General features: G+C 40.2%; 2 protein-coding genes across 4 annotated transcripts in view; both read left to right on the top strand.

Moving 5' to 3' along the window:
* On the top strand, positions 1-14,862 carry fgf5 (fibroblast growth factor 5). The gene is made up of 3 exons (XM_040003653.1): positions 1-556; positions 4,300-4,403; positions 11,796-14,862. The coding sequence occupies exons 1-3, from the start codon at positions 346-348 to the stop codon at positions 12,165-12,167; spliced, it is 687 nt and encodes a 228-aa protein (XP_039859587.1). The 5' UTR covers positions 1-345; the 3' UTR covers positions 12,168-14,862.
* A 3,632-nt stretch (positions 14,863-18,494) lies between these two features.
* The window catches only part of cfap299 (cilia and flagella associated protein 299), a 93,723-nt gene continuing 88,447 nt past the window's right edge, over positions 18,495-23,770 (top strand). For 2 of the 3 annotated variants that reach the window (XM_040003632.1, XM_040003631.1), the window contains exons 1-2: positions 18,495-18,898; positions 21,037-21,179. In XM_040003632.1, the coding sequence (XP_039859566.1) occupies positions 18,791-18,898; positions 21,037-21,179 (251 nt within the window). In that variant the 5' untranslated portion in view covers positions 18,495-18,790. The remainder of the gene's footprint in view (positions 18,899-21,036; positions 21,180-23,770) is intronic. The other variant, XM_040003633.1, reaches the window with a different exon arrangement.

The raw sequence follows: 23,770 nt of genomic DNA, 5'->3' as shown, positions 1-23,770 counted from the left end.
TGCCGCGCTTAGTGCGTCCTGGCGCGGACGATTGCTTGGAAAATGTGCGGTGTCTGTCGCGTTTCCATCACGCCCCGCTGCTGTGGGTCGGTGCTGAGCAGGAGTGGCATCTCGGCGACAAAATCTGGATGAAAGAGCGTCCTTTAGAGCTCAGGCATGCATCGAGAAGTGAGATCATTGGCGTTATAAATATCCCCGTGCCAGCAGAACCACTCCAGCTACTGCAGCCGGGGTAATGCCTAGGAGCGCTGCATGCAGTGCGTGCGCACGGTTTCTGGTGCTCAGATCTCAGGAGCGAGACCAAAATGCTAGAAGTGGCCTCGCGGGTGTCTCCTTTTTGAAAGAATGAATGTTCCTCTTTACCTTCTGACCTTCGCTCACTTGATTTGCACCGCTGCGGGAGCTCAGCACGTCTCTTTGGAGCGCCAACTTCTGGAGGAGGGGATCCGTTCGGGACGCAGGACTTGCAGACTCTACTGTAGGGTTGGCATCGGCTTCCATCTCCAGATTCATCCCGACGGTAGAGTCAACGGCAGCCATGAGCCCAACCAGCTGAGTAAGTCATTCAGTCCGGCCTCACTGTGCACGAAGCAGCCTAACTACTAATTTATGAAGGTCTGAGGCGTGGATGAATCCGGTGCGTCCCGCTGAGAATGCGCACTTGGATCCTGTGTTTGTTCCAATTGATCCCCGTTCTGTCTGCAGCGATGTCTATTTTGACTGCCATCCCTGCAAGTTTGAACAATGATTTACACATAAAGACGGTAAGGAGCGCGCTGCTAAACTTAGGCTGTCCGAGCCTGTGAAATATCTGAGCAGGCATCTGTTTGACGAGCCTTGTTTGTGTCTCTCCGGGGATGTTGGCAGGTAGACTATTTGTAGAAGTAACAGGTGCAACAGGATGTATTGGACTGCGACTCAGCACGACTGACATAATCGCAACAACGCGACAATATGCACAAAAAACAGATTTCCTTTAAAACGTTTATTGTTTGTTGTACCTGCAAAGTTAATGATTTGAGCTGCAGACTAGCGCGCAAATAAAGTATTAAAGTGAAATTGATTTTCAGATGATTTAAGAGAAATGAGATTTTGGAACCACAAACAAACGCTGATGTTTGCAGTGCAGATATTCGACTTAAGCGTCATCCTGCACGCTGGATTGTTTAGGGCTGAAATTCTGAAATATTAATGATCATAAATGACAAAGATCAAACAAACAAGTTGATATTTGTTGTTGCTGATAAATGCATAACAGAATTCAGGAATCACAGAGTAATATAGTTAAATGTATAGGTTGGGTATGAATCTTACAGCTGCCTGTGTGTTTCTGAAGGGACGAACTAAAAAAAATCCCCCTATAAATTTGGAAAATTGAATTATGACTTGAAATGTCTGAGGTGTAACCATTTCCTCCTGTTTCAAATTCATTTACACCTCTAAAGGGAGATGACTAACATCACAGTTTCACTAAATAATCTGACTTTTAGAGCATGCCTGGCACTTTGAAAGCTATCTGTTCACACTAAAAACTCCTTCACACTCCAGTGGATGTTGACCATGAACACTAGTTTCTAAGTGACAGCACAAAGTAATGTGCAATTTGGCTGTAAACATTTATCTAAATAAAAACCCTTAAGGGAAAATGAACTGTTAAATTTAGCTGTTTCAAAATGCAAAAAGTCCCACCTCTCTGTTTATGAAGTCCTGTGTCAGCTAGGCCACAAAACTAAAGCCATAAATCAGATTTTCAGCTTTTACTGCACCATCAGATCCTTCATCGCTCATCCGTTGACGAAACAGCAAAAGCTCACCGTGAAAGTGCACTTGTGCCTCCATTTCATGGTCCCCTTTAGAAGAGTTGTCAGGTTACATGGATTTCAGCCATGTGGTTTTGAAGCCTGCATGACAGGACAGCAGACTAGCAGGAGACTGGGCGTCTTGGATTTGTAATATGAAGATTCTTTTACCATCACGCAGCATCAGATTCAACTCTTAGATTTAACTCAAATGCTCACATTCGAGTTTGGATGCGAGACCTTTCTGCTTCAGGACAGCGGTTCTTTATTTATTGATTTATTTCTGTGTGGGTCCAACAGTGTGTGTGCATTTTTGGGGAGTTAGTTTCACAGTTCATTATATTTAATCTTTTGTTTAATGCAGAGGTTCAGGGACTTCTTCTGGCATTGACCGCTTCAGAAGCAGAAAAGGATTTATGCCCCACACCCCACAATTTACAGTTTTCTCAAAGTTGTTTTTTTTTTATCATAAAAATAATCTGATTGAAATTTTAGTGACATAAAGATCAGCACAGTAGCATTCACACAGTAGTGCTGTTTATATTTCCCTCATAAATAGAGAGAGATAGAGATAGCCTTTATTTGTCAGTTGCAGGTCTTTTGCCCACAACCGAGATGACAGACCTTGCCGACCATACATACAATACACAAACATCACATTGGGGAGACAGGTCAGGCTAGGTAGCGAGGAAAAAAACATCAAAATGTGTAACACAGAAAGATAATACAGGAATGCACAGATATCAACACACCACAGCACAATAAACACAGACAAGCAACATGGGAAAGAGTTCATATTAAGCTTAGGTTTTCTCTATACTTTTCGTATGGCATTCAGTCATTACTCTCCCCTGCAGTAGTCTCTGAGCCTGTGTGTTGTTCCTCTAATTGAAAAAAAGTGTATTTATCCAAGTTTATTCATGGCTCAAATACTCACAGAAGCCATCAGCACAGGTAAGGTTTAGTTCAACATGACACTCATAGGGTTACATTCTTATCACAGAGTGCTATCACTTAACCCTGTAAGACCCAGTCCATCAAAAAATAGCCAGAAAATTCAGATTTTTTTGGAACTGAGATGTTTATCAACCCTTATAACAAAATCCACTTTTTTCGCTATATCATGCTGTGTATGATATATTTTTATTATATTTTTATTATATATGTTTTGTATCACATTTGTATCAATTGAGTGTTTTTGGCAACTTTTTGTTAACAACAATGTTAATTTTAGACAAAAAAAAGAGTTTTGTCCATAACATTTTGCAATTATGGTGAGCACTGATCATGTCTGATCATGTCTCAGAAATTTATTTATCAAATATGATACCCAGGGTATTATAGGATCAACAATATCAAGCTTTTTGATGCATGCTTAATCACCCAGGAAAGTAAATCTCCAAAAAGTTGATTCTGTTCATCTGGACGCAGCGTTTTGTGGGAGAAACGTTTCGTCACTCATCCAGGTGACTTCTTCAGTCTCAGCTGACTGCAGGTTTCCCCAAACTTATAAATAGTACATTTGCATAATGACTGAAACCAGCCCACTGAAGGAACAATGGGCTGGGAGGTCAGCAACTTAATCTTAATTATGCAAAGTATCATGACCACTGATCAATGACCACTGAGATTAAGTAACCTGGATGAGTGACGAAACGTTTCTCCCACAAAACGCTACGTCCAGATGAACAGAATCAACTTTTTGGAGAATATCAAGCTTTGTTAGCAAGATAAACTAATTTACTAATCATAACTAAAGGAATAACTTTGTGGATGGTCTGTTTATGTAGTTAGCTAGCTGCAATACAAATCACTGACAATCCTCCAAACGTGGTCCAGTTCAGTGGCATGTCCAGTTAGGCACTTGTTTGTTCAGAACATTTCATATGGTATATTTGATGTAAATAACAAACACTTTGCACATCTTCATAGTAACACTTTAACGGTACACTTTTACGTTTGCATAAAATGTTTTCATTAATAATAAAATGGTTTTGCATATTATTTTTGTATGAAGCAACTTTGGTGTTTGGTCCTTCAGTGTTCAGCCATTAAACACGCCATGAACACTGAAGGAGGCGATGGTGGCGATAGGTTTGTGCCTCAGGAGGTGTTCTTCTGTGGCCCCCAAATATTTTATACACCAGTATCCCTCAGTTTGGTCCTTACTCATAACAACTGATTCCTCCAAAACAGCCCATAAAAATCTTTCGTCATAGAGATTTGGAATAATTAAAGATAGAACTACTGCTCCGTGTTCCCTTTTTTCTATTCATGCAAACACTAGCGATCTAAAGAAGCCTACTAAAGAGCCCACTAAGAGATAAGTCTCAACGGTGCAGCTGAACAGGATAACAGCGCTGACATGACAGCAGAGTAGATCATGTCAAAGTCTGTTATTCGGAGTGAGGACGAGCAGCAAGAGACAGAAAATCACAAGACGAGTAAAAATACATCCTGTCACCAGTCAATCATCAGATCATGTTGTTTGTCCTCTTAGGTGTCCTGGAGCTCTTTGCGGTTTCTCAGGGGGTCATCGGTATCAAAGGGGTCTACAGTAACAGATTCCTGGCCATGAATAAAAGAGGACGGCTGCATGCAACTGTAAGTATCCCACTCAGTTCCTACACTATTAAATTCACTCAGCACATACAGTGTGTGGATACTTGAGGGGGCACAAAGCAAGTGCTGACTGGAATGTTGTTGCCCAATTAAGCAGCTTTTAATATGATTAATTAGTTATGTGCAGTTTGGATTTATAAAGGTCAGGGCCTTACTAATGTTTACACTCTCATATATGCTTATATATTGTATGTTCATCATATTATTATTGCTAGCAAGCTGCCTTTTTCCATATCAGGCAGACACTGATCAACATTATTATCCAGCTGCAGACCTGTAATTACAATGTGTATTCGTCCACAAACTATTAAAGTGGATTACACAGAACACTAGCAGGGATATGGTGAGTGTGGAATCCAAGTGAAATCTGGTAACTTGCAGTGATGACATGTGAAATAATAGTTGGTGCTACAAAAACTGTAACTAATAAGTTTTTGTAGTTTGAGTTTTTGTGCCAAACTCAGAATTAAGTTTGCTGCTCAGATCATGGCAGATAGCTGCCCTTCACTGAGCCTGGTTCTGCCGGTGGTTTCTTGCTGTTAAAAGGGATTTTTTTCCTTCCCACATTCGCCAAGCCCTTGCTCATAGAGGGTCGTCAGATTGTTGGATTTTTTGTGCTTTATTGTAGGGTCTTTACCTTATAATATATAGAGAGCATTGACATGACTGTTGGTGCTATACTACTAAAGTCTTTGTAAGCTACCTAAATGAAAAAAATGAGGACAAGACGTGGAGACAGACAATAAAACATGAAACGCTAACACAAGAAAGAAGTGGGACATTCGGTATGCTAATGAGCGTAAAAGCATTTGGTAATGATCTGTATTAAACTTGTAAATCTTGACAGAGTATATGATCGATTATTAAGAAAGCACCATTATTCTTTGTGAGTGCACTAGCTAACTATAGCAGCTTGCTAACACATAGCTAGCTTTAGCTTTCTAAGAACAAACTCCATATGGAGACAAATACCTGCTACTTGTAATTATGCTCAAGTGTTAGTCACTCACCTTGTTTGGTTAGTGAATATGCCGCTCTGTAGCATATAGTGTAGTGCACTGGTGACTGCTGCTGCTAGAAATGGGTCTGTCAAGAAGTGTAAAGCTGGATGAAAGTGGCAAATTTCTTATAAAAACATACCTGCAAAGACCTAAAAACTTTAAGTATTGTCTTTGTTGACCACTCGTCGTGCTCTGAGACTTTCTGCAAACATATAAACTCAGCACCAGAATTTGATAACGGTTATTTTCTGCTGATATGATGCTGCTTTCTGCTGGAATCAAACATCGTTTGGACTCGTGGTGCATTTATTCATTAGAATCTTTTCTGTTTGTTTTATTTATTAGCTTGTGCAGCTTTATATCTGTGCTGCATAACAAAAATCCCTAAATCTGACATCAGCATGTCATGGCACACTGCTGTAATCTGTAGGCACAGTTTTGAAGATTTTCAAATTCCCCCGAACACACAGTAAGCCCAAATCTACCCACAGCAGCTTGGCCTCGCCGCCGTGAGCAGGCCGGACAGCCAACAACCAGCCGCACTGACGAGTCATCAGCGGGAGTCTTGGCACGCACAGACATAGAAGCAGCTCCCGATTAGCATGTGCTAATGTGAAGAGCAGATTAATTCCAGTCTGGGACGTCTGATAGTATAAAGAGGAGTGAGCCATGAACTGAAAATCAATATGCTGAGTAAACAATCAGCTGGACAAGCAACAATCGGAGAGCCGGAGCGTCTGTGAGCTGCGGCGGTGCTCACGCTGAGCGATTTATGGCCCCTCAGCTCCCGGCATTGTTTTATGAAACCATGTCAGTGGGAAGCGATGCAGCGTTTTCCCTCAAAGTGGATTCTCAGCCACAGCTTGTTATTAAAATTATACACATGTGACTGTGTGCTATTCACCAGCAGAGATTTGTTAACCAGCTTATATTAGCCCCGAAATAAACTTTTTCGAGGTTTCAGTTCTTCGCAAACAAGATTTCAATGTAAACTACATCAGCTGGATATTAGGAGAAAACAATGTGACATAGCGCTGTTGGGTATTGCCTCAAACTAAAGACAATTATTTTGTTCTTCTGGAAGTCTTGAGTACACAATCACCAAGGCTGTGGAACCACCACAACTGCGTTTGGCTGACTCTGTGGAATCCTTTAAAAAGCAGTTAAAAACTTTTTTGTTTAAACAGGCCTTCTTTTAATCAATACTTTTGCATTGTTTATATTGTCTATTTTATTACTTAATGTTTTCTTTATTTTAACCTTTGTGTACAGCGCCTTGTGACTGCCTGTCTACGAAAAGCGCTTAATAATTAAACCTTACCTTACAATCATCACTGGATCAGGGATTTTCTGCTTGGTACCACAACTCCATGCCATGAACTGCATGGCTTATACTATGCAGAGGTCACCGACACTGTAATCCTAATCTGTTGGTGGTTTTGTGTGTTTTTTAGTTTATGTTGACCAAGCATCACACCTTAATGTTTCCAAGGATTATTTATTGGCCCCTACAAAAGTGTTCTTGATATACCGTCTCTGATTTTGAGGCCTCGAGATGAGTGTTTTCACAGTCACTTGACAAGTGAAGTCAAATATGCCACAGATGGTCCTCAATTCTGAGCAAAAGCTGCATTTTGGAGAGTGTTTGACCCAATAAACTCATCAGGAAAAAGTGTTAACAGAGGTCAAATCAGAAATCCTTTATCCCATAGACGAGTACGGGAGCAGAAATCTTCCTGCAGCCGTAGGTATTGCAATCTGGTGGCCTTAACATAGAATTCTGGTTTAATGCACTTTGCACTGGCTTCTTTTCCACTCTGGAAGCTACATTCATGTTTTATAACCTCATAGATCACGAGTGTGACCACAAAACCTTTTACACTACACTGGGTACACTGTCATTGGCTAACGATGTAGTTCTAACTATTTTAACCTCATTTTAAACTCTAATGAGGACCATGAGTCATACTGATAAATTTCATGTGTTCGTTATGACTTGAAAGTAGTGACTGACCTTATGAACTCCCCAGGAAAGCTTTTATTCAGACTATAGAGCAAGAAGCCATAGACATCTATTCAAATGAGAGTCGCCTCCTGCTGGTTAGTTGAAGGAATGCATGTTTAAGCCGCTTCAACATTGGCCTCACTTTCAGATCCATTTTCTATATATAGCATATTATTATCTGTAAAATAACTCTGAAACTTTCAGTGACATCTGCCTTGATAGGTGGAGTTCAGATTTTTTCTTGCCACATTTCAACACTTTGCTGCCTCTGCAGGATGATCTCAGGCTTTTACGCTTATATTCCTGTGGACATTGCAGCTTATATAGTTGATATTTTCTTTCTTTGTAGTAGAGCTTCGCTGGTTAGATGCCTCGCACTCTGATAGTCTCGTTGCTTCCTGCAGTTGGAGTGTATTTTTGCCTCCAGAGCGGCTCTGCCTTCAGAGGAATATTTGTACAGTTAAACTCCAATCTGTGACTACAGCTGCACTGTGCTATTTAACTGCCTTGATGATTTGGTGGATGTAAAACCTCGGGGGCCTCAGGCTCAGGCCTCGCGGCAGGGTGTCAGGTGACGTGCTGAACTGTATCTGTTGCATCGTCTGTCATATTTACTGTTTAGATGTTTTCACAGTGGCAGTTTATTCGCTGAATAATGGGCGAGGAGACAGATGCACATTGCTCTGCGTGACCTACTCAGCAGGCTATCGCAAACATAATCTTCTGAAAGGTGAAAGGGTCGCCAGCATTTGTTAAACAAACAGTGAGGGAGGGGTTATAGATAAAAGAGAGAGTGACACACACATGCATAGCTAAAAGCAAGCCTGTGTAGTGGCAGAAAATACCACTAATCACTTTAATTTGTCACAAATGAAATAATTAATTAAAGAAAGGCCTCACCACCAGGAGCTGTGCTCAGCCTGCACTTCAAAATGTGAAGTAGAGTCCTTCAGGAGACACTTATCATCACTGAGGCACAAAATAATGCCAGGTGTTAAGGCCTTTGATGACATCTCTGCCATCAGATCAGATAACCTGACTAACACAACAGCAGGATCGTGTGTGTGAGTCAGAGGGAAACAGAAGCATTACAAATATGTCAGGATTTGTCTTTTTTTTTCTTGTTTCCTAACAAACAGAACAGGGAAGCTATTAAGTAACTAAATAACTGATCGTTTAAATTAAAACACTCATGCATTATATCCTTTGTTACAATAAAAAGTAATCTAATGTATTACTTTGTAACAACTGGTCTCCTTTTATGCAAATGATTGTATAAATGGAACTGTGTGATGTACAGTCAAGTTATATACCAGGTTCAGAGAAGAAAGGGGAGTTAAGTTACAACTTCATGTTGTTGGTTGAGTATTTCTGTAAGTGCTGAAATACTAAGAGTATCCCACACAAACATGTCTACAGCCCAAAGTCTATTATCTAAAAAAAGAGAAAATAATTCATGCCAGAGATCAGAGGAGAATAGAAAGACTTCCAAGTGATAGGAAGGTAACAGCAGCTCAGATAACCACTTGTTAAAAAAGAAAGCCTACCAAAGATCATCTGTGAATGCACAGCACACTGAACTCTGAGCGAGACGGGCTACAGCACCAGAAGACCACGCTGCTTGGTCTGATGAGTCTCAGTTTCTGCTGTGACATTTGGAATGCAACATGACGGCATGGATCCGTCCTGCCTTATATCAACAGTTCAGGCTGCTTGTGGTGATGTAATGGTATGGTGGATTTTTTTCTTGGGACACTTGGTATCAAATGAATATGTTCAAAGGCCGCAGCCTACATTAATATTGTTCCTGAGCACGTCCATCCTTTATGACAGCAGTGTACTCATCTTCTGACGCCTGCTTCCAACAGGATCATTCGCCATGCCACAAAGTTCAATTCAACACAAACTAGTTTCTTGACCATGACAATGTTAAGAAATCAGTTGCAGTCAAACAGCCTCCACAGTCACCAAAGCTCATTTTGACACTTAGGTTTCGTTTTTTATTTAAATAAACTGAACTACACTGTATGCTTTGTTTCACTATATTTCAGTAAAGGATCATTTTAAAATCACAGCGCATTTAGTTGGAAAAATGTAGGATGTGTTATGTCTTACCTTTGTACCGAGTCTCTACAAGATGTTTGATATATATATATATATATATATATATATATATATATATATCAAGGATCATGGGAACGGACCCTTTAAAAGACTGTAACCTATCCTGCAGGGTAGGAGCCAGGTTAAACAGCTGTACAAGCATTATGATTTTTACAATGAGATCTCTGGAATCTGGCTGCAGCTATTAAATCCTATGAAACGCAGCACGGGCCAAATCTTCTTCTTGGTATGCATGCTTATGTGTGTTTACGTGCCTGCATGTGTGTGTGAGAGAGAGAGTACATTCATACACGCTCCAGTGGATTTGTTTCCAACGTCTAATTCCCCGACTGGTTCCAGAGACGGTAAGTTGCTCAAATGTAGCATTTCATTTCAGTCCACCCACAGCTGTGACTCTGGAGTTCTATACTTTTTTCTTAAAATCGTCCTTTAAAAACAACAACTAAAAGAAACAGTCGGTCACTTTGAATAACTTAAAGGTTTGCGCTGTTCTGCTGCGGCCGCAGTGCACTCTCCTGTGACTGGCATGTTTACCGAACGCTGTAATGGCATCATTTTCTGCTATGCTGCACTCTTCAGCAAAGCAGAACAGTTTGTTTTATTTCAGAATGGCAGGAGGTTATACAAGGAAGTCATGCTGCAGCAAGAAAGCCGGCATCCCTGGGTACATGTCAAAGTTTCCCACCCGAGATATATTTAGGCACAAAACGGGAACATTCAATGAATATCTGCATCTCTGTGCATGACACGTGTGCAGAATGCAGTGCTGCAACGCCAGTGTTACATTTTTACATCTCTTTCTAATATTTTGGTGGACAAAGTCTGATCAAACCTGCGACCCAAATAATACAATTTTGATGCAGTCCAACTATGTGCGTCAGGTCCATCTGGAAAACTTTAAGCTTTATGGTTCTTCTCGGATAACCAAACTATCGCAGGCATGTTAAGCAGTGTTTGGGAATAATATTTGGATCATTTAGATTATTAGTAATAATTCATTAAGGATTTTACTTTGCAGACTTGCTGATATTATCTGCGCTATTCATACACGAGTAGTCTGATTTAAACCTGCCCCATTCCTCATCCTCTGTTTGAGAACCTGGGTGGGATGAAAACTTTTGTTTCAACATGAGGAAAAATCCATCTTATCCAACACAGTTTAGAAAAATACAATAACTCTGCTGATTAAATTGTAAGAAGAAGAATGATCATAAAAACACCGGCCCATGTCTTCGTTCTGAAGTTCTTCCTGAATGAGTTCAATAGCAGATGCCTTTTGAGTTTTGTGGCTTTGCTGCTGTCAGTGAAGGTGTGACTGTGATAATGAAATCATGTAGATCAGCGGTCCCCAACCTTTTTTGCGCCACGGACCGGTTTATGCCCGACAATATTTTCACGGACCGGCCTTTAAGGTGTCGCGGATAAATACAACAAAATAAAACTAGTACCGGTACCAAAAAAGAAGAAGATTTATTCATAACACACGTGAAAATACTCAGGAAAACCGAGTTAACGATAAAAACGATACCAAAATCACGCTGAAAACCGATAAAAACCCTGAAAACCATACATTTCACACCTGAGCCTCAACTCTCGCGGCCCGGTACCAAACGACTCACGGACCGGTACCGGTCCGAGGCCCGGGGTTTGGGGACCGCTGATGTAGATGACTTATTTAACCCATCACCAAGGAGTATCTGATGCTTCTGCACATCTGTTGCAATTATTGCAGCACAAGCATGACCCAGCTGTCTCATTAGAAATGTAAATTCATGCTATTTTTATAGTGTGTGCGGGTCCAGGTTCAGTTCAGGTTTCTGTAAGTGGACCTGAAGGTAGAGTTTGGTAGGTGAACAGTAAATCCTCACGTGTGCATTTCCGGTTTTGCAGCAAAAGGACAAAAATCTCACAGCAAAGGAAATTTGTCACAGAAAGCACAGAAGCTTTTCACAGTAGTTGTGTGTATGTGTTGATGTGAAAGTGAGATCTTCTTGCAAAAAATGAAATAAAATAATAATGCTAAAAGATTTAGTAATGACTTTTTCTGTGTCCGCTCACAAGGTAAACAAGTTTAGGTTACATTACATGTTTGGATATGCACAGATCAAGAATCACGTGTGTGAAAATGACTTGGGACTGTTTGCAAATACAGCAAGGTTGAATTATTCAGAAAACAAGAAAGAAATACAAGAAAATGACACGGAATAATACTTGTTAACACCCTGCATTTCCTTTCTTTTGTAGGAACGGTTCACGGATGACTGTAAGTTCAGGGAACGTTTCCAGGAGAACAGCTACAACACTTATGCCTCAGTAATCCACAGGAACCACAGGACAGGTCGCGAGTGGTTTGTGGCCCTTAATAAGAGGGGGAAAGCTAAAATGGGCTCCAGCCCCCGGGTCAAATCCCAACATGTCTCTACCCACTTCTTGCCCAGGGTCAGCCTGCACGATAAGGGCGAGCAAGGCTTCACCATCACAGACAGGAGCAAAGAGAGGAGGAAAACCCCACTCCCACCACCTCCAAAGCCACCCGCGGCAAAGGCAAACATCCAAGCAGGAACCACACCGAGGCACACGCAAGTCAAGTACTGGCCCAAGTACAGGTTTGGATAGGTTTATAGAAATTGGACAAATGGACGTACCTCATACACTGACAATGGTTATTTATCACATTCAAAGCATTCCAGGTATCTATGAACTGTGTGAAAAACCTCAAAGGGCTGACAGGTACAACTGCTGAGCTTTTCTTTTTTGAAGCTATGACAATAGCTGGACGCTGTGTTTGAGTTAACGATGCTCTGTCACATACCGATGAAGCTGAAATCCATAACATTAGAAATATTCTTGATGAGGAGTATTTGACAGAGAGACTTCCAGTTCGTTCTGCTGTCTTGCAAGAATAAGAATGATGCTCTTAATCTTGCAATAATGACACTACCCTCCCTGGCTAAACAAAAGCGATTTCGTTCAGGACCACTGGTGGATAGGAGATTATTTCTGTCTGCAGTAATGTATTTTTGGTCACGTGCTTCTGTTCTAGACTGCCCCACCCATCCATGTGTCCAGGTGGAAAGCATAAGGCAATGTTGCCTGCCTCCTCATCTTTCTATGTTCATATATGGAAAGCTAGAAGTAAGGGAGGACAGTACCAAGAACCCTCCACGCAGAACAGCAATGACAACTGATCTGAGATTCACTGAGTCAGATGTGACGTGAAAGGAAAAGCTGAGGCTGCGAACTGATCTGCCAGTATCGCAGCTTGACAACATGCTATGACTGATTATGACTCGAGTGAGGACTACACAGTTATTTTGTTTTGTTTTGTTAAATGATAAATAAAATGATGATCAAATGAAGCTGGCGAAACACCATTGTGACTTTTCAGTCATACATTCTTTGTATGGGGGCCTTTTATTCTTCTAATAAAACATGTCATTTCAGAGGAAAATCATTTAAAATTTGCAATTATTTTATGAAATTATGTTGCGTCTAATTTCATTAGGCCAAAAAACGTATCTCAAAGTCAGATCTGAAAAAGTAACGTTTTATATTATGTCTAAAATTAGCAGGGAGGTGACACATCTAAAGCAGATAATGGATTTCAGCTTTAAACACTAAAAAATAATGAGGTCGTGAATATTTTCTTGTTGGTTAAATCACACATGCTGTGATCACTTTTTGATGTAATCTGTATTTTCAAGCCACTTTTTGAGATATAACAATGTCTCTCAGTGATTCAGCCTGAACATACACGCCGGCCAACTTTTTAGGAACACCAGATTTGTGATAATGAGCAAGAAAACGTGGACTGGCTCTCTGGAGGCTCCTCTTTTTTCTTGGACAGCTGTGAGGGATCATGGAGAAAACTGTCCATCAAAACTATCATTTTAGCAACCGGCTGTCCCCCCAAAAAATCCAGAGTCACGACCTCCCAGCATTCCACCCAGGAGGAGCGCACACCGCCGTCACCACAGGGATAAAGATGCCAAGAAAGAGCCGCCGCTTGTGTAGAGGAAGGTTCAAGCTGTAGGTGTATCAGATGGCAATGACCTCATAGGAGCACCGGGACATCTCAGGGGAAAAAGAAAAGCTTGGTGGCGAGGAACGCAGAATGTCTCAGAGTTTGGTTTAAAAATCAAATATTGTCTTTAATGTAACTGTTTGACTTATTGGAGACTGCTGCACATTTTATAAAACACTTGTTTGAAATCAGTGTCATGAATTTACTCCACTGGCAAAAAATGCATATTAATCTATGACGAAACTATTTGAGCACACAGCAGTGAGTGCAAACGTTTTAAACGCGTATCAGAACGCTCTATATTTAGTTTGCACTTTTTGTAGGGACACATAAGATTGTCTCATCTTACGTTATGAAGCCACCCTGTCTCACAGAAAAAAGAAATATTTCTATTTGTTTGCGTACATGGAGGTTTTTGGTTTACAAAACTTCAAACTAACATATTTCAATTGTAGGAAAGTTTTATGCCTACAGTAATGTTTTTTTAATGTGTGAGACACCTCGGACAGCGGCAGCAGTTTTATTATAACCCAAACAATGAAGTAGTTTTATTTCATACGCCAAACCAAAGAAATCACATTCAACACTCCTGCCACCAACTTTTTGGCTGTTACACCTAAAAACACTACATTTACCCAGATATGAGTGAAGGTTGATAAATAAACAAACTGTATTTAAGTAGATGAGAAAACAGGATGAAATTTGTGTCCATAAACAGAATTCTATATATTATTTTAGGCACTGCTGTGAGTCTCTTGACTGTATCTTCAAAACATGATCAGGTCAGTGTCAAACTCACTTACATCCTTCAGAGCTGTATAATAATTTAAATGTGCTGTATTATATTGTTGTAATCGTAAGCATTACCAAATTATCATTTTGCGTCCTGAACCACATCCATCCTCAGTTTTACCAATTACAATTGAACACACATTGTTGGTGAACATGGCAACAGAATATGAACACGATCATAGAGAAGTAAAAAATATGTAGCTTCATATGTTAAAGTTATTACACCGGTTATTACAGTGGAATAAAGCCATTGTAGCCAAGTGTTAGCCAGTGTTTCTGTTGATGTTCAGCTGTACAACTGATATTTCTCATGAAAAGCATGTAGCACATGAATGAAGCATTTTCCACACTGTATTTATGCAGATGGCAATCTGTAGTTTCTTGATGCTGTGTCTTGTTACAATGCTCTGTGATGTGATCGCATCCCAGAGCAATATTTTTTCTACCAGATTGTTTTTTTCATAAAAATGTATGTACGACAAAAATCTTTATGTAATAATACCATTAAAAATATATATCAACATGTATGTGTTTTTTAATTGCATTAAGTGGGAAAATGCAGAAAGTGGTTAAACATGCTGATTTGAAGGTTCAGAGAGAAGGCTCTATCTAATTTGTGTGTTAAAGTTAGATATCTGCGGTAAAATATGGGAGTGTAGTATATTTCACTTAAGTCCTAATGAGGTCACCAATCTGTCACAGCAAAAGTCTGTGGCTGACTAATGAAAGACAGGTGTGTGTGTGCGCTGACAGGTCTGTGCTGGCTGACGTTCTCCAAATCCTCTGAGGTCATGACAGATTTTACTTTAGTCTAAAACAGGCCTGAGCGCTGATTACTTACCAACAATCTTCCTGTCCTTTCAGATATGAACACCAGTGGGATCCCTCCTCCCACTCTAATGATCCAACATTTGACCTCATTCACATTTTGTGCCACTCTATCACTAAAAGAGAATTTTTCTCAAATCTTGCTGTCTTCTGTGAAGAGGTATGAGGCCAAAGGTCAGGCACAGTGCTAAAGTCTAAAGATCATGATGCTGTCCATGCTGTATAACGTGGTTATTATCAATTTTATTTCAAATCTTTAATCAAAATCTGAAAAATGCCTGTTGTGCTCTGGCCAGCATCTACAGTTACAGCTTTGTGGGTAAAGTAACAAAACACAGATTTATATTTCAAAATTAAGATTCACATCAAACTATTAAGATACATTTTGGGCAATCTGTACAAAGCAAGCTATATTATTTGTGAGCTGCTGCCCTTAAAAACCATCCATCCATCCATGCTCTGCATTTGGAGCTGTAACTCACTCCCAACCTTTGGAGTGGGCACTCCACTCTTTTCCACCTGAGAACCATGGCCTCAGACTTGGAGCTGCTATTTCTCATCCCAGCTGGTTCAGACTTCGCTGCAAACTGCCCCAGTACAAGTTAGAGGCAGTCATTTAATAAAACCAGCAGAATGATCTCATCTGCATGTAGCGAGATGAGATTCTGAGACCACCAAACCCAACACCTTCCACCACCTCCATCCAGAAAAAGGTTCAACAAAATCAGTGACAATCAGTTTGACTTATTACTGGAAATGCAAACTAATCTCTCACTACGACTACACACAGTCACCAAGCAGCCCAACTGCCCAATACCCAATACACATGAGCTGCAGCCCCCAGATGCAGGCAAATGCCTTCTCCAAGTTCAAGGCAGGATTTATGTAGAACTTGGAGTATCAACATGGGTGAGTTATAAAAAGAATCCCAAATACAGTTGTTATGAAGATGGAAATTATTTATCGAGGCCCCAAAAGGTTGATTCTGTACACTTTGGTTGCCATGATTCAAATTACGGTTTAAATGCCACAGCTATGGCCTGCTCTTTAATATTGCTGATCATGTCTTCCTGCCAACACTTTGATGAATCCAAGACATCAGGAACTGAAACTTGTTTATGAGCAAAAAAAAAAAAAAAGGTTCTACTAAGTATTTGATGCTTCTAAAAATAAAGTACTTGGTGAGTGTATTTTATCAAGCTCACCAAAGTGTAGAAAAAATAACTGTACATCACAGAATAAGAACAGCAGAAGTTTCATATTTATTATTTAAAATAGTGTTAATAATTAAATAGGGTTTATTTCTAAGTAAGAAAACACTCTATGACCTCAGAAATGAGAAGCAGCTTGCGTGACAAAGCTAATCTTGAAGGTTGTTAAAGCTCTCCTCCTTTGCTCACTAACCCACTGTGCCTCTGCTGCCTTTTGTCTTATTTGTCTGTGTGCATACGTGCATATGGGTCATATGTTACAGGGCTGCTGTAGGAGAGACCATTCATAAGAAAATTTTTGATCGTTACTTCACTTTCCATGGACGTCACTGCAGAGCTATTAAAATTCACGCTGGATGGCAAAACTAAACAAAATGATAATAAAAATGATAATAACAGCCAAGAGTCACAGTATTTCTGCACATAAAGCTGAGAAAATACCCACTGAAGGTTTTCGTCTCTATTTTATAGTCAGAAAAGGTGCCAAATTGTGTAGATTTGCCAGGATTTAGGGACTGACTGACATCACGAGACAGGATAATTTGTCGTGTCAGACACTATTCTAGTTTTATGCGTCAACTGAGCTCACATAAGTTTAAAATAGAAATACGGTGTTACTGAGGACCTGCAGGAGCTTCTCTGATGGGATGTAGATATAGATGGGATATTATCGCAGGTCACAGGTCACAATATGATCAAAAACAAAGCTATGCATTTCATCTTAGGCAGGATGTATCATAGACCCATCTCATTTCTTTGTGTCTAGGCTGAAATAAAGCCACTGAAAACTCAACATTCGTAAAAAAATTTTTAAAGAAAGACAGTAAGACACAGTCTGAAATAAGGCTACAGTAGCATGTAGTTACAAAAGCAACATCTTAAAGCTTCGCCACAGCCACAGTTAAACAAAGCTATACAGTTCACACTTCCAACACTTTTTTTTCTGCAGTGGGCGTTAGATTTTCACCCAAGACCCGAGAAGAAGAATGAGACTCTTCCCAAACTGGTAGGCTATATTTTTTCACAAGGAGCAGAAAAGACCTGTGACACAACAACAAAAAAATTCTGCAACAAACATTTCAGGAGCTCAGTTTACATTGCTACCTGCTCAGGGTTTCGGGGTTCTCTTCGGTTCCTCAGCTGCTGTTGACCGAGAGTAACAGCTTCTGCAGTAAAACTGTACAGTCCATGCTTATATACATACATCCAAATCTCTTTAACACGTACGCTATTACAACAAAAGCTTCTCACAGGGGAAATAAATACCCAGACAAACTTTCTTTCTTTTTTTTTCTGTTTTTGAAAAAGTGAGCTGGCGACTGTCCAGAGTGTATCTTTGCACCTTTTGTCCAACTCAGCCAGGATAGGTTTGAGACCCCTTTTGAAACGAACTACATAAGAAAACAATGGATGGTCCTCTATTGTTGTTGCTTTGTTTCGCAAATGACACAACAGTCTACGCAGTTACTTTTTCCTGAAGACAGACTGTTGATGAGCTTCAGACTGTTTTTCAAGAGCTGCAAGCTTCACTGTATGGTCTCAATTGAAAGTACATCTAAAAATTAATTGGGTATCTGGGTGGATAATGTGCTCTCTTAGAGTGTATTGTGGGCATCTAGGAGGTTTAGGAAGTCTAGGTTCATAAATGTTCCACACTATAAGATGATAGTTTGGACAAAAGCTGCTTCCTCTGCATTATCTACCAACTCTATCATAATATATCCAATTAGCTGTCCAGTGTGCACTTTAAAATCTGGTTTCCAGGCCCTTAGGTGACAGGTAAGCCTATATTTTTATTCCTTTTTATCTATGGAATATCCTATGATCCAATAAATCAGGAGATGCTGGTTTGCATCCTATGTGGACCATTTTTTAATTGTAATTTTTTGTCTTTTATTTTATTAATTATTTTATTTTATATTATAATATATATAATATATAATTTAACAGTTATAACAATTAGAAAAAAATACACATATTTTATAGTTATATATAATCATATTTTATTTCTATAAATATTTTATGTGTATTTAAATCAAACTGTGTAACACAATGCTCTTTATTTCTACCACTAAAATAAAAAATATAAATGACTGGAACCCGCCTTCCTTACCTCACAGGTGAATTCTGTGCGTCGTTACAGGGCAGCTGCTTCTCCGCCTGTTCACAGCTAAAATCATTACTTGTGTGTTTTGCTATTTTTTCTGAAGGAATTGTATTTTTCTTGGACGGTTCTTGTTATAAAAATGATCTCAAAGAATTCCGGTTTACATAAAGGTTAGACGTGATGTCGTCAACTTCCGCTTCCCGTCTGATGAGAAGCCGGTAAGGCGGTTGCCATAGCAGCGTTTTCCAATACTCACGAGCGCACACGCACACAGAAGATGGAGTACAGCAAATTCAGCCGTTTTCACGATTCTCTAACACAGTTTAAATGTTACGAGGATTACCTGGACTCAAAAGTCACGCCACTGGATCTGTTTTACTTCAAAGTGAGTGAAAAGTACAACTTTTATAAGCACTTTTATCCTACCTATCACTCCTTACACCCCGCTATTTTGTGGCATTGCGCTTCAGAGCCGCACTGACTGAACTACAATTTCTTCATCAATCTACAGCAGTGAATTTTATTAAAAAATAACCATAGTCTCTCCAAAATGACCAGGACTCCTTCAATTCGCCACGTATAAAACCTGCCTTCATTAGCTTGCTAGCACATCACCTGCTTCTGGTACATTAGCCTCTTGATATGTTGCTCATCTAATGTCGCTCCGGTGTGCAAAGCAAGAAAATAAATTTTACACGCTTTATACAAATATTGGCCATTTTTAGCTACGTACTATCCCGACATTAAAAATATACTCTTAAAAATATGAAAATAACTTCATGGGTGTTTTACAAGGTGTTTACCTGTGATCAACCAAACATAGTTGACAAACACTTGTCTGGCTTGTGGCATATACTATACCTCAAGTGTTATTTTCATCGACAGTAAATATCGTTTTAAGTTAATATCTGTTTGTTACTGCTCTCTGTTATTTTTTTTTTCTGCATTGGACTTAGTTCGCTTGTTTCATTAAAAGCAGATTTGACTTGTTGGTGTAATTTCAGTAGTTCAACGCTAGGTGGTAGTCATACCAAGGTTTAGAATAAAACCAGTAACTCTGTATATTCAGTCTGTGGTTTAAACTCTGAATTTAACAAGCAGCTATCATCACTCCAGTCTGCTTGTTTCATGCGATAAAGTAGAGAAACAATTACTCGTATCACATGGCAGTCGTACCGTTTCAAAGCCACACAGACAGTACAACGGGCTGTATTACATTTTGTTGTTGTTGTTGTTGTGTTGTGCTCGCTATAGACCACAGATTCTTTGCACAAGTAGCACTATTGTATATGAAATTATAATCCATCCACCCATTATCTTCCGCTAAGGTTAGGGTTAGTTATTTTCATATATTTTTCAGGGATGGACGGAAGACTCAGGAGAAGTAGCTTTCAGGCTGTATATTATCAAACATATGTCTTTAAAAGGCCCTAAATCGCATTTGTTCTTTCTTTCATGTTGGTCTCTTAAGTTTTTCGAGCCACGTATTCTGCTAAAGAAGTTGAAAATGAACCTGCCCTTTAGAAATCAGCAGTCCTGCTTGCGTCCAGCAGATGGCGCCCATGCTAATGAGTTATGTGTCTGCTGCGGAATTGTTTGAACACCTGTGTCCACATTGAGAGAACAACGCCTATCTGACCTGATAATCAGCTGCAGTCAATCATTCAGATTCTTCCCTGTGTTGTGACACAGCACACTCAGCCCAGGTCATCTGGCATGTGTAGTTGTGTTGAAAAGGGCCAAATCTGGATAAATCCACTAATTATGAACCCATTTATCACAGATCATGTTATTCCGGTCTTGTCTCTGAAATGTCGTGTATTACAAAGTGATTTCCACCTTAGCTGATTAGTGTAGATCCTGGTGTGTGCGCTCAAATCATCTGTTTGAGTGGATTTTCAGGCCAATTTTAGGACCAGCAAAGGTCTGAGACTCATTTCTGGTCAGCCACATCAAAGCTGAAGGAAAATATAACTTTTCCTCTTGGGTGCGGACACAGGCCCGGCTGCTGGGATTTTGGGTATGAGGACATGTGGCAGAAGCTTTGATCTAACAAGCCACTGGGTTTGACGGCGAGATTTGGTTTTTAGATGATGACTTTATGGCTTTGCTTTAATGACAGCAGGTTTGCAAGTGACGATCGGAATAATGTAGCTAAAAATCCCTGCTGACATACATTAATGCTCACACTTACAACAGAAATAGATCTGGAAATAGGAATGAAATCATCCTGAACCCATAAAACTAAAAATGTGGTGGTGTCGGAGAGCAGGTCATCGCTTCCATACTTTTAGGCAGGGCAGTGAAATGACACCTTTCAATCGAAAGACAAGCGTGACAAGTAAATCCTAAAAACCAGCTGAGAAAATTTCAAGTTTTATCTGTCAGTACTCTTGTGGTGATTAGTGAGCTGAGAGGCCACAATGTGTAAATTCGGCACTGCAAACGTCTGACAATATCCAGCCTTGACTGTAAAGCATGCTCCCTCTTCTTCACTGATTCTTCTTCTGTTCTCATCTCAAGCAGAAGGAGTTGGCCCTTAAGCTGGTGGAACACGGCCACAGGGGCACGGTCCTGAGCAGGGAGGAATTTGAGGAGAGGAAAGCAGCTGTGCAGGCTGCAGAGGCTGCAAAGAGCAACGCTTTCTACGACAGGAGCCGGCCAGTGTGAGTTAACTTCTCACTGACCCCACTGTGCTGTCTGAGGTGTTGTCCTTACGACTGACCAGGAGAGACAGATTCACACAAAGCACCAGTTAAATGCTAGAAGAGGTTGGGTTATATTTGGAAAATTAAATGAGGCTGTTTACAGTCCGAATGTGGTCAGAGGATTTTAAAATCAGTCACAGTGGAAAGGGGAAAAAAAAGTTACTGTTCTGTAGTTCATTATATTCACTTCTCATTTAGTGTGAAAGAATAATATTTCAGTTGAGTGATCCTCAGTCTCTTCCTTGGGTCTTTTTCTGTAGTTGCGGTTGAAGCCAGGGGGCTCCCCGTGAATCAGTTTCTGTGCTTGAGCTGTTTCCATTCCTAACCAGATCTTATATCCCGAGCCATATTTTTGTCAAAGTACCAACTTTTCTGTGTAAACAGTGTCACAGCTCACGTCAAGCAAATGTATTTGTCTTTACTGTTGGGGTGTTTCACATCGTTTCAGATTTGCAGGGGTGCATAATGAGAAGGAAAACCTAAGCTTCATCTGGTGGACTTTGATCCCTTGTTAAAGCAATAATATGTAACTATTTTCTTTTTAAAATAACAACTTCAAAATCATTTTGATGGTACACTGACTTGTAATAGGGCGAGCGGCTTCTCTTTCAACGCCTGCTCTGGCAGTATGTAACGTGGGTGAGTGGGTACAAACCTCCGAGAGAACTGTGTTGCCAAGAACACTGAGAGCGGAGCTCAGCAGATCAGCTATCGAAGACACGGTGCCCAGCAGCAGACGACTGGTGGAACAAGAGGAAGCGGCGTGCAAGAAAGCTTTAGAGGGGTAAACTGATCGGGCTTCTATAGAAGTTTAAGATTAGCGCAACCAGGTTAGCTAGTCCTGTGTTTGTTCCGGCCAAATTTCGTTCACTGTATAATAAATTATACCCGCTCCAGCTAAGATTAAACACACAAAAGGAAACAAGGAGCTATTTAGCTTTCTAATGACCAAAGCTTGGCTCAATAACAACTTGCCGGACTCAGCATTTTAGCTTGATTCGTCTTTTTCAAGTGGGCCAAGACTTGAAGTATGGGGAAAAACAGATGATGGCGGGTCTGCACATGTAGGTTGGTGCAAGAACTGCGCTGTGATTAACAACTGTTCAGTAGTAGAGAAATATATTACAGTCAAATACCCACCGCTGTGTCTTGTTTGATGTTTGGCTGCGTTAGCAAAGTCAGGGTGTACTCCAGTGTATGAACAGGGATTATTTATTATATATACTGTTTTTTTTTTTCTTTTTTCTTAGACATAAGCTCCATCTGTTGGGTTAGCTTACTGTTGTTTTTACACATATCTTGACAGATACGGTAGTAGAATTAAAACTTCCACAAGGAAAGAGCTTTTTAAAACCTTATGTTGGCACCAAACCTTTAGTTTTTTAATTTTGGGGCGATCGTGGCTCAAGAGTTGGCAGTTCGCCTTGTAATCGGAAGGTTGCCTGTTCGAGCCCCGGCTCCGACAGTCTTGGTCGTTGTGTCCTTGGGCAAGACACTTCACCTGTTGCCTACTGGTGGTGGTCAGAGGGCCCGGTGGCGCCAGTGTCCGGCAGCCTCGCCTCTGTCAGTGCGCCCCAGGGTGGCTGTGGCTACAATGTAGCTTGCCATCACCAGTGTGTGAATGGGTGGATGACTGAATGTGTAAAGCGCTATACAAATACAGGCCATTTACCATTTAATACGAACCATAAGTAACCGAATAAAGGTCATGTTTTTATTAAGGCTTTAAACCAGACATTAATTTAGGTGATGTCAAAGTGGCTTTGTCCATCCATGGTGTCTCTGGCTGGATCCATTCTACCCTTGTTCAACATATATTTTGGCTAAACCACCAAGGCACAGCATCCATGGCAGCAGACATCTACACATGAACCAGTAAGTTCTGCTTAACACCAACAACAGGTGGAGCTTTTAGACTGTTACTGAGCGAAACTCTAAAAACAAAACAAAGTACTGTAGCTCTCAGCAATTTTGTTTGTGGCAGATGATGGTTGTCAGTGTTTCGAACCTCACCAGTCTGACTGGGTGTTCATCAGTATAAAGCTACTTGCATTTAATCACACTGTGTATTCATGCAGTAGTGTTCAGAAGGAAAATACCAGTTTGTTTTTCTCAAATGATGGAGATGGTGTACAGGTACAATTACACATGAGGACACAAGTATTTGCCCTTCACTATTAATAATAAATGTTTGTCCTTCTTTAACAGAGCAAGAGATTTTTAACATAGCACTTTGAAACATACTTTCTTTAGAAAGCATCAATTATTTCTGTTATTTCTGATTGATTTCAGACAAAAAAATACCAGGGCCAATGTTATAAGGGATCGTTAGCTATTTTTAGCCATAGCACAAACCGCTGGCATGCAATGATATGCTTTAATTTTGCAATGCTCTAATCTATAAAATCAAGTTAAGACTAAGGGATTTTTTTTTCCAATTTACGTAGTATCAAAACTTCAGCAAGAGTTTGAGATGTCACTTGAGAAAGCATCGTGTTAAACACAAACGAAATCAGCAGAAAATGCATATACAAACTTATCACAGTGTT

The sequence above is a fragment of the Simochromis diagramma genome, unplaced genomic scaffold (genome assembly GCF_900408965.1).
Source record: "Simochromis diagramma unplaced genomic scaffold, fSimDia1.1 OVJJ01000583.1, whole genome shotgun sequence".
Classification (NCBI taxonomy): domain Eukaryota; kingdom Metazoa; phylum Chordata; class Actinopteri; order Cichliformes; family Cichlidae; genus Simochromis; species Simochromis diagramma.
This window is presented reverse-complemented; position numbering and strand designations above follow the sequence as displayed.

Bases quoted from the DNA above. Each gene is read 5' to 3' on its own strand.
- fgf5 (XM_040003653.1), top strand. From the start codon at position 346: ATGAATGTTCCTCTTTACCTTCTGACCTTCGCTCACTTGATTTGCACC. The intron at 557-4,299 runs GTAAGTCATTCA...TTGTCCTCTTAG, and splicing joins CCATGAGCCCAACCAGCTGA to GTGTCCTGGAGCTCTTTGCG. The intron at 4,404-11,795 runs GTAAGTATCCCA...TTTCTTTTGTAG, and splicing joins GAGGACGGCTGCATGCAACT to GAACGGTTCACGGATGACTG.